The sequence below is a fragment of the Natator depressus genome, chromosome 7, assembly GCF_965152275.1.
Source record: "Natator depressus isolate rNatDep1 chromosome 7, rNatDep2.hap1, whole genome shotgun sequence".
Taxonomy (NCBI): Eukaryota; Metazoa; Chordata; order Testudines; family Cheloniidae; genus Natator; species Natator depressus.
In genome coordinates, this window is record NC_134240.1 from 71,090,552 (window position 1) to 71,100,113 (window position 9,562).

At 42.1% G+C, this 9,562-nt stretch overlaps 1 protein-coding gene across 1 annotated transcript; it reads left to right on the plus strand.

Moving 5' to 3' along the window:
- The first annotated feature begins 2,762 nt into the window (after window positions 1–2,762).
- C7H10orf53 (chromosome 7 C10orf53 homolog) lies at window positions 2,763–9,351 on the plus strand. Its single transcript, XM_074959949.1, has 3 exons — window positions 2,763–3,060; window positions 7,605–7,724; window positions 9,245–9,351. Exons 1-3 carry the CDS (start codon window positions 2,967–2,969, stop codon window positions 9,307–9,309), a joined length of 279 nt encoding a protein of 92 aa, XP_074816050.1. The 5' UTR covers window positions 2,763–2,966; the 3' UTR covers window positions 9,310–9,351.
- The last annotated feature ends 211 nt before the right edge of the window (window positions 9,352–9,562 follow it).

The following is a 9,562-nucleotide window of genomic DNA, read 5'->3' on the forward strand; positions in this document are numbered from 1 at the left end:
TTTGTCCGTTTCATCTGGTCACCCTACCCAAATTTGGTGCCCCAAACTTCCTGGTGCCCTACGCAGCTGGGTGCTGCTCCAGCCCCTGCTCCACTTCTTCTCCATGGCCCCCGCCCCCACCCCGCCCCTTCCTGCCCCAGCCCCACCCCCACTCCACCCCTTACCCTGAGGGCTGCAGCAGGGGTCGAGTGCCCTGAACTCACCGGGCGGCGGTAAGTGCAGCGACCCAGCCCCAGCCTGCGCCATGTCACCAACTCCCAGCTGCGCCACCGTTGAGCGCTGGGGGTCAGTTCCCCCATCCCCCAAAGTCCGGGAGCCAGGGGAGCAGAGTGGAGTGGGCTGGGTCAATTCACTTCCCACCACCCCTTAAGCGCGGGGTCGGGCCCATCCTGCACTCACTGGGCAACATGAAGTGCAGCGACCTGGCCCCAACCCGCTCCACTGGCTCATGCTGGGGGGCGGTTTCCCTACTGGCCCCAAGCCTGCTCATGCCCCACCCCTGCCCCGCGGAGGCCTGGGGCCATACACACACACCCTGCGGGGGGTGGGGGAGAACTGCGCAGGGCACCAAAATGGCTAGGGATGGCCCTGCGTGTCTGTGACAAAGGTCTTCTAACTTCTGTGTAAAAGTTCATTGTATGCCCCTTGGTTATTCATAGAGTCAAAAGTTAAAAGGGATTGCAAGGATCATCTAGTCTACCCCCCTGCCAATAAGCATTCTATGGTCTCTCTCATTACCTACTTACTACCAGTAAAAAGATCATGGGTTACATAAGACATCCTTGTCTGATGACAAATGACTTAGTCAGTTAACTGTTCTGTATTACTTGGCATGTCATGTTTTCATAGAAGCTCTGAATGATGTTTACAAATTTCTGATGGATTCCATAGTGGCTTAGCAACTTCCATAAATCTGTTCTTTCCACTGTATCAAAGGTTTTTGGAAATCTATAAAATTCATGTAAAGTGGTGACTGCTATTTGATTGGCAGTTCTGTGATGATACATAGGGTTACTATTTGATCTATACATACATGAAAATATTAAAAGCCAGAATAGCGAAAGCCAGACACGCCTTTGTAACTTGAAAGTGGATCTGGAGAAACAGATTCTTAACCTTTGAAATTTTGAATATTTAATACCATTCGAGAGTTGGTCTTACTATACAGCATTGAAACTTGGAGACTTATTAAGACCTTATTATCTAAGCTCCAAGTTTCCATAAACAACTGCTTTAGACAAATTTTCAACATTAGATAGCCAAAAAAAGTCACAAATGAAGAATTATGGAGGAGCAAAACCTATGAGACAGGAAATTACAGAACAAAAATAGAGATAGCTAGGACATATATGGAGGAAAGAGCTGCATAACATAACAGAGGCATTGGACTGGAATCTCCAGGGCAAGAGGCGAGGAGGTAGACCAAGGATAACATGGGAAAGCACAACTGAAGCAGAACTGAAAGCTATCAAATTGACATGGGAAGAAGCTGAGACTGCATCAAGAGACTGTCAAAAATGGAAGGCAGTGAAGGCCCTATGTTGTGTATTGAATGAAGAGACCTAAATCAGTCAGGTTAAGTGACTTGCCCACGGTCACCTCCCCATATAAGTATCAGAGCCAAAAACAAAACTTGGAAGTGCACATTCTAACCACTACATGGTACTCCTTCCCTTATAGGTTTCAATCCTGCTCCTACATTCCAACAATACCAGTTTAAAATACCTAAAATATTTGAGGTATGGTAGAGAACCTTATTTTCCTGTCCAGGAAGCTTGAGGCAGAGAATTCAACTGCTATCCCAGACTCTTCTTTCCTTAAATAACGTCTCAAAACAAAATAACCTTTATAGTCAACATGACATTATTCAGTAATGAGGACTGCCTATTGCTCTGTGTTTTCCCAGTGCCTAGCACACTGGGTCCATTCTTGGTCAGCCCTTATGCTCTCCCATAACAAACATGAGAAAAGTGTGTTTCAGAAATAACATTTTAGCCTATGCCATCAGGACAGCAGTGCTTTATACAGACGCACGTTTCATTTATTCAATAACTGTATTTTCAGAGTGTGCTTCCATGTGGTTATTAACATAAACACTCATGTTTATTTGTTATAAAAGGGGAACTGACTCAAATTACACAAGGTTATGAAACCCCTTTTTGAAATGAAAGTGAAACCTGGTCAGACATGCCAAACCCGCAAAAAAACCTGAGCTTATTTTTGGCTGAATTGGCTTGTGAGTTGCTTGTTGGATAGTAGCTCGTTGCTTGTTTGGCTTATAGTTTGTTGGGTTGTTTTTTGTTTTGTTTTTTATCAGCTCCGGGCAAGCAGGGGCAAGGGGCAAAAAGGGGGAAAGAGTGGGGAGATAGTGAGGGGTGCAGTGCAGGCTCACCAAAGTCCCAGACTGCATGGGGGGGGGGAGGGAATCTAATCACATGGAGTGTTGGGGTTCTTAGGGATTGGCTTGTTTTGAAATGGGATTAGCTTGATTTCTGGCTTAATTTGAAAGTCGGGTGCTTGTTTATCATGTGAGAGCTGGCAACTGTGAACCTGGGGGTTGGGGTGTCCCACAAACAGTGCCAGGCTCTGTCTTGGTTGCAGATTGTGCGTGCGGGACCCACAGGCTGTGTGTAACGCACAGACCCTGCCAGGCTGCGTGTGTGTGTCTGTGTGGGCTTGCGTAGGCCCCGCGCACAGCCCGTGCCAGCCAGGCTGTGTGCCACCCGCAAACCGAGCCCGACGCCCAGCCAGCCCTTGCTCCATGCCAGAAACCCGGCTGCAGCGGCGCCCGCCCTCGGTGCGGCATATTACGGTCCCCGCCGTTCTCCACACACGCCGCCGCTGGGGAGACCAGAGCCCGGGCGCCGCACCCAGCAGGGCGGCCCCACGCCCGTGACCCGCAGTCCCCTGCCTTAGCAACCGCCGGGCGCGGCTGTTGTCGCTGGGGCCGGGGTTCTGCGCCCGCCATGCCCCCGCGCGCGCTGCTGACGCTCCGGTTCGGCCCCTACCGGAGCTGCGGGGTGTTGGAGCACAGGCCCTTCCGCCTGCAGGGCCTGCAAGGTGCGTGGGCGGCTCCCCCCGACCCACCACCGGGCGGGAGGGCAGAGACCCAAGTCCGGCTGGGGGAGGGGCTGTCAGCTCTTCCCCTTTCCCCCCAGGTGTCTCCTCAGCTCTTGCACCAGTGTGGGGAGCCGGGGGGCCTCGTGCAGCAGCTTTCACACGGAGCCCGCTTTAGGTGTTTACCTCGGGTACATATGTGGCGGGAGATCCCCGCCGGCAGTGCCAGCCCTGGGCGCTCATTTAAAGCTGTGCGGGGCCTTCCCGTCACGTCAGCCGCTTCTCCGCCCACCCCTGAAGGGCTCGGTCCCGAGTTGGGTTCAGATCTTTGCAGCTGCTCACCCCCATCTGTCCCGTGTAGGGGCACCGGCCGCACTGCCCCTGAGGAAACGAGATAAGGACAGAGGACAAGCAGCGGCAGCCAAACGTTGCCGTTGGGGCGAGAAGAGGAAATGAAATCCCCTGCTGGAAGGCAACTTGAAATCCAGTTAGTTTAAAAGAAGTTGGACTAGGTTCATGCACTAGGCGGGGGTGAGGCCCGGGGCCAGTTTCTGGGGTTTTACATCAGCTTTTCCTGTTTCTGTAAAAATGGTTTGTCAGGGCTTTAACTATAGGAGTCTCACGCAAGCAACAGAAGAAACTGACTTACAGCCTTGATCCTGTAAACCAAAGGTGGCCCCAGAGTCGGTGCCTAGACATATTAAACTTCTGAAGAGCCACATGTAGCTCGGGAGCCACAGGTTGACCACCCTTGCTGTAAACACTCTCTCTCAACTAACTCTTAACACACTACCTACACTCATGCATAAAATTACCTAAGTTGTACAAGTGGTTGCAGGATTGGGGCCAAGTTGTCTATCCACAAGGGACTGTCAACGTACAAGAGAAGTTATACAAATATTTTTCAGGGTTTTCAAAGCTTTCAGTTATATTTAACTTGCATGTTCTATATAACACTAGATAAACAGTCTTCACATACAAATGTGACTTTTAAGTTGATCATGCTTCAGTAACTATTCCTCAATTTTAAATACACACCTTCCACATCTCATCTCCACTAAACTTGAAAGCGGTGATGGATATTACAGTTATTTGGTCACTCACTTGAATACAAATGCCTGCAAATTACAAGTATACATATATAAATCAGATTTAGAGTGAATATTCCTCTCATCCCTATTAATAAAATACAGCAGCAGCATTTACATTTTCAGTTCACTGCTTGTAAACACTGAGGATAGTCTCTGTTTCTATATATGCCAGGGAAAAAAATTTCTTTCTGCTTTAATCGTGCAGTTCTTTACACAGTGCAAATGGCTTACAAACTATCACTCCAATCATCAGATTTTGTTTTTTGGGGAAGTTTGAATAATGGCTCAGTAAGATTATAACATCTCATAACATCTATGTAATTAATGACAACTGGCTGTCAAGAATAACTTTAATTATTCTCTCCTTTGCTTTATACAGTGATTTATCAGTTGATCTACCAAATACATGTATTTGACATTTAAACTGGCCCTCAAAAATATAACACCTTAATTCAACTAATACACATATTAGACCCAGTTCAACCCTCATGTAACTCTGTTGAAATCAGTGCAATTAGGCATGCAGTTTCCATTAATAGAAGTTAAATAGTGGTTCTCAACCTTTCCAGACTGCTGTACCCCTTTCAGGAGTCTGATTTGTCTTGGGTACCCCAAGTTTCACCTCAGTTAAAAACTACTTGCTTACAAAATCAGACATAAAAATACAAAAGTGCCACAGCACCCTATTACTGAAAAATGGATTACTTTCTCATTTTGTCTGTATGAAATCTTAGTTCGTACTGACTTCGCTAGTGCTTTTTATGTAGCCTGTTGTAAAACTAGGCAAATATCTAGATGAGTTGATGTACCCCCTGGAAGACCTCTGTGTACCCCTGGTTGAGAACCACTGTGTTGGAGAACAGAGCAGATCTTTAAGTCTGACTTAGTAAGAATGAGTACTTAAAATCCTTTCTAGCTCATAAAGTAAGCTGATATTTAAGTTATGTTTATTTCCATGTTTTTTTTTCCTTTTAGTTTTCCAGTTACACAAAAATCCATTAAAAGCATAAGCTTTGCTGAGCGTGAAATAAACTTAAATTCTATGTATTTTCATAGTTTACATAAATTCATGATAAGATAGCTGTAAAATAAAGTACTTGGAAACCAGCAAAGTAATCTTATTTAGTCTTCCTTTTAACAGATCATTGATAACTCACAACAACTAATAGAAAGTAGACAGAAGGATACCTTGAGGCTAAGGGTGAAATTCTGGCTCCACTGAAGTCAATGGCAAAACTCCCATTGATTTTAGTGGAGCCAGGATTTCACCCTCAGTAAGTAGCTGAGACATCTGAATTGGGAACTGAGCTGGCCTGGAGGTGCTCAGTATATTATGCTTGAGGTTTAAATAGTATAAAGGTAGCAAAAGAAGCTTTTAACCCTTTAGTGCAGTGCTGAGAAAAGTATAGTAGAGCTGTCTATGGCTAGAAGAGTTTAATGGTGATATACATAGCTGTGGGAAAATATATTCATTTCAGCGTCCCAAACGAGAGAAGAATTGTAATTAAAATGATTTATATTAATATAGCTGCAAAACTCTTTTCTGATGTACACGAATGAAGAACTTCTGTAGTCTAATTTCCATTTATTAGGGAATAAGTAATATTTTCCCACTTTAATTGTATTGTTTATTTCCATTTACAATAGCTTATAAACAAAAAAACCCTCTGCCTATCCAAACCTGGAAATGCACCTAAAATGAGTTGTCATATAATAAATTGTATATCTTTTTGTTCTAATGGAATATCTTTATTAAAACAAAAGAAAAAATTAACATTAAGGGTCTGATTCAGCAAACTTTTACTTGTGTATGTTGTGTTTACTACTGTAAAGACGTCCACTGAAATCAATGGAATATGTAAGAAACATGGGTAAGGATTTTGCAGAATCAGATCCTAAACTAATGAAATTGTTTGACTAAGTCCCTCATTGAGCTATCTCTTTCAGAAATTAATTCAGAGGACATTAGATAAATGGTGGAATGGACAGTAAAGAAGTGGAATACCACCTACTGCAAGTAGTTTATATTCGGTAAATATGAACTTTACAGAGCTAATTATCACAGATGACCATTAAAACTCTCCAGAAAGCATTCTAATGAAGTAGCTAATGAAGCCTCTCCCAAACTGTCATGCTGCTGGAAACTCAAGGAGCACTACCTTATTAAGTGGACTCCTTGCTGAGCCACTATCTGCAGTTTCTCAAGAAGTTAAATTAAAATTCTATAATCATATTTTTCACAGTTGTCTCTAGTTATGCTAAACTGATTAAACAATGAAGTGGACACATAAAAGTCATAACTGTAATAGTAATTAGATGCAAAAAGTTGATACTTCTGTTTACTTTTCTGAAAGAAACATTGACTGGAACACTGAGCTGAAAAGGACTGTTTTGCATTGGTGGTAATCTTAATATTAGCTCAAACTCTTTTAGTTTTCTATTGATAAGTAATTAACGGTACACTGCTTCATGATTTTGCTTAGACTGCCAAAACACACGCGCACACAGCATAAGATGCCATTTACAAAGCATATGAAGGTCCAAATCAGAACAATACACTAATTATGAATTGCTAGAACTGTATTAATAACCAATCCTCCTATTTCCTCAGTTTTGCTGAATTTAAGTCAGCACTGTACAATGTGCTGCAACAAACTAGTTCCCTCCTAGTTTGTGAAAGCAGGTGGCCAACATGGATCAGTCTGTTCAGAATCCAGAGTAGGAGCCATGTTAGTCTGTATTCGCAAAAAGAAAAGGAGTACTAGTGGCACCTTAGAGACTAACAAATGCATCCGATGAAGTGAGCTGTAGCTCACGTAAGCTTATGCTCAAATAAATTTGTTAGTCTCTAAGGTGCTACTAGTACTCCTTTACATTCTGTTCAGAATGGATCTCCAATCGAGTTTTGGAAAAACAAACAGAGGACGTGTTTGATCAGATTCTTCAACTACTTTAGAAAATCTCAGAAATATTAAATTATATTCAGAAATAATTCTCTAAGCACTCTTTCAGAAACAAGATGAATTATATGTGCCAGTCAACCGTACAGTTAAAGGTTGATTGCCTGCTGTTCCAGTTGCACAATAACACTGTTTTAACGTTTTATTGGAGATTTCTTTTGAAATTACCTACAAATTAATTGTGTTCCTCATGGCTGTTATGACCATTAATAGCATATTTAAGTGCATAGCGAGCTTCTTGCCTTTCTTTTAATGCAAGACTATAATTGAGAAAGTGGAGTTTTTCCATCGAAGCAGGCCCATTACTGTAATAATAGTGAAGCTACAAATTAGAATTGGTAGAATTTTGTGGGTAATCTTGCACTGTGCTTGCCTGCACTGTGCCTTATTATCAGATCCTTGCTCTTATGAATACCAGAATTTAGAAATACTAAAAGTTCATGGAAAACCAAGCAAATGACAGTTACCACATGCTGTTTTTCTGCTCTTTTTGTAGCTGTGTTGCTAGCAGAGGGTCACCAACTTATTCTAGAAAAGATACCAGATTGGAATAATGTAGAACTCATAGTGAATGGAGAGACTGTTTTCCAGTGCAACATTAATGACCTGGACTTTGGTAAGTATAGGAGTTTCTTCACTGTAACTCCTCTTTAAAAGCTATTTAATTTTGAAATAATAGCACTTCCTAAGGCATAGTCAAATTTCTGTCAATTTTAATATTAATACTTAGAAGTTCTAAAATGCCTTATACATGAGGCATCTTAAAGTGCACAGTAAGAAAAAGGATGGCTCAGTGGTTAGGGCAGTAGCTTGGAGCTTGATGACCCAGATTCATATCTCTGCTCCATCACAGGCTTGCTGTTTGACCTTGGGTAAGTCACTTAATCTCTCTGTATGTTTGTTCCCCATCTGTGAAATTAGGAAATAGTACTTCCCTATCTCACAAGGGTATTGTGAAGAAGAACTCTGTGTTAGCTCGAGGCTTGTTTCTCTCATCAACAGAAGAATGGTCCAATAAAAGATATTACTTCACCCACCTTGTCTCTCTACATTAAAGATTGTGAGGCTCTCAGAATCAACAGTAATAAGGCCATATAAGTATGATGCATAGTTAATTTATCCTCACAGTTATGTGAGGTAGGTAAGATTATATATAACAGGGTCATTTCAGACTAAAGCTGCATTTGGTGCAGGGCACAGCAGGTTAGGACAAAAGGTGAAGAGTGTTTCAACTAAAATGGCAGGTGAAATTTAGTATACCTGCATCTAATAACCTATACTGTAGTTTGGCCAGAACACTAATTAATATTATTGCTGGTTGGGAGTTTTCAGCACAATGATTTTCTAACAGAAACTGCCCTTTTTGCAAAATTGAAATTTTCCCTAGGAAGTTTTCCCCATCCAGTTTTGTCAAAATGACACCTCCCTGGTTGCTCACCTGGAAGGTTCTTGCCAATTTCATTTTCTGCCTGCAGGGAGAAAGTGAAATTGGTGAGAGCCTTCCTGGCAGTCTGACTTTTCATCTCGATTTGGGACTTTTTTTCCCAAAAGCATGAAATTTTTGCCATAAGGAATTTCCATTTTCCAGCCAGCTCAAATTAACCTCTATCAGTTCAAAAATGTCATAGAATCACTATCGATTACATGCGGCAAAGACTTCAGTTTTGTTATCTGAAAGATGTCACTGCCAACAACACTTAATTCCATGCTGGTGCACTGATTAAATACTGGCTTATGGAGAGGAGTGCTATCCATCTACTGAATCACCAGCAGTGTACATCCATTGCCTGCAACATATCTGTATTCTCTGAAGTTCTCCACTCCAAGTACTGAATCCAGTGTCATCAAATTATTCAGCTAACCAAGATCAGTCCTGGTTGTTACTTGTATAGGGTCCCAGGAAAACCCAGATACTACCATAATTCCAAGACATCAGGATTTACAGTGGGCTGAAGATTTAACCAGTTTTTTAGGAATCCTGTCAGATATCACACAAGAGGCAGGGTTGAGTTGGGTTCCAGTACTTGAATGAGAGACCTTAAAGGAATGTATGAATGCTATGACAAGGAGGAGGAGTATGAGATGAAAATCTGTTTACTCTGCATATTCTTTGTAAGTGTTATCTTTCTCCTTTAGGAGGTGATGGCAAATTGGATCCACTATGTGAAGAAGCCAGAATAGCAGTGCTAAATGCCTACTGATTATCAGGCACATGTTCTCTCACACTGGTTTACTGTAGACCAAGGAATTATATTACAATGGCATCAGAAATGCCAGGATAAAGGTCGTTCTGTACATTTTCACATTGCTTAGTATTTCTCTGCATAATTAAATAAAATATGGTCATGTCAAATAAACAAGTATGTATTACCTTCTTACAGAATCAACTATATATTCATTTAATCTTAAATATATTACAGATTCATATGTAGTTTCTATATGGTTTTAATAAAT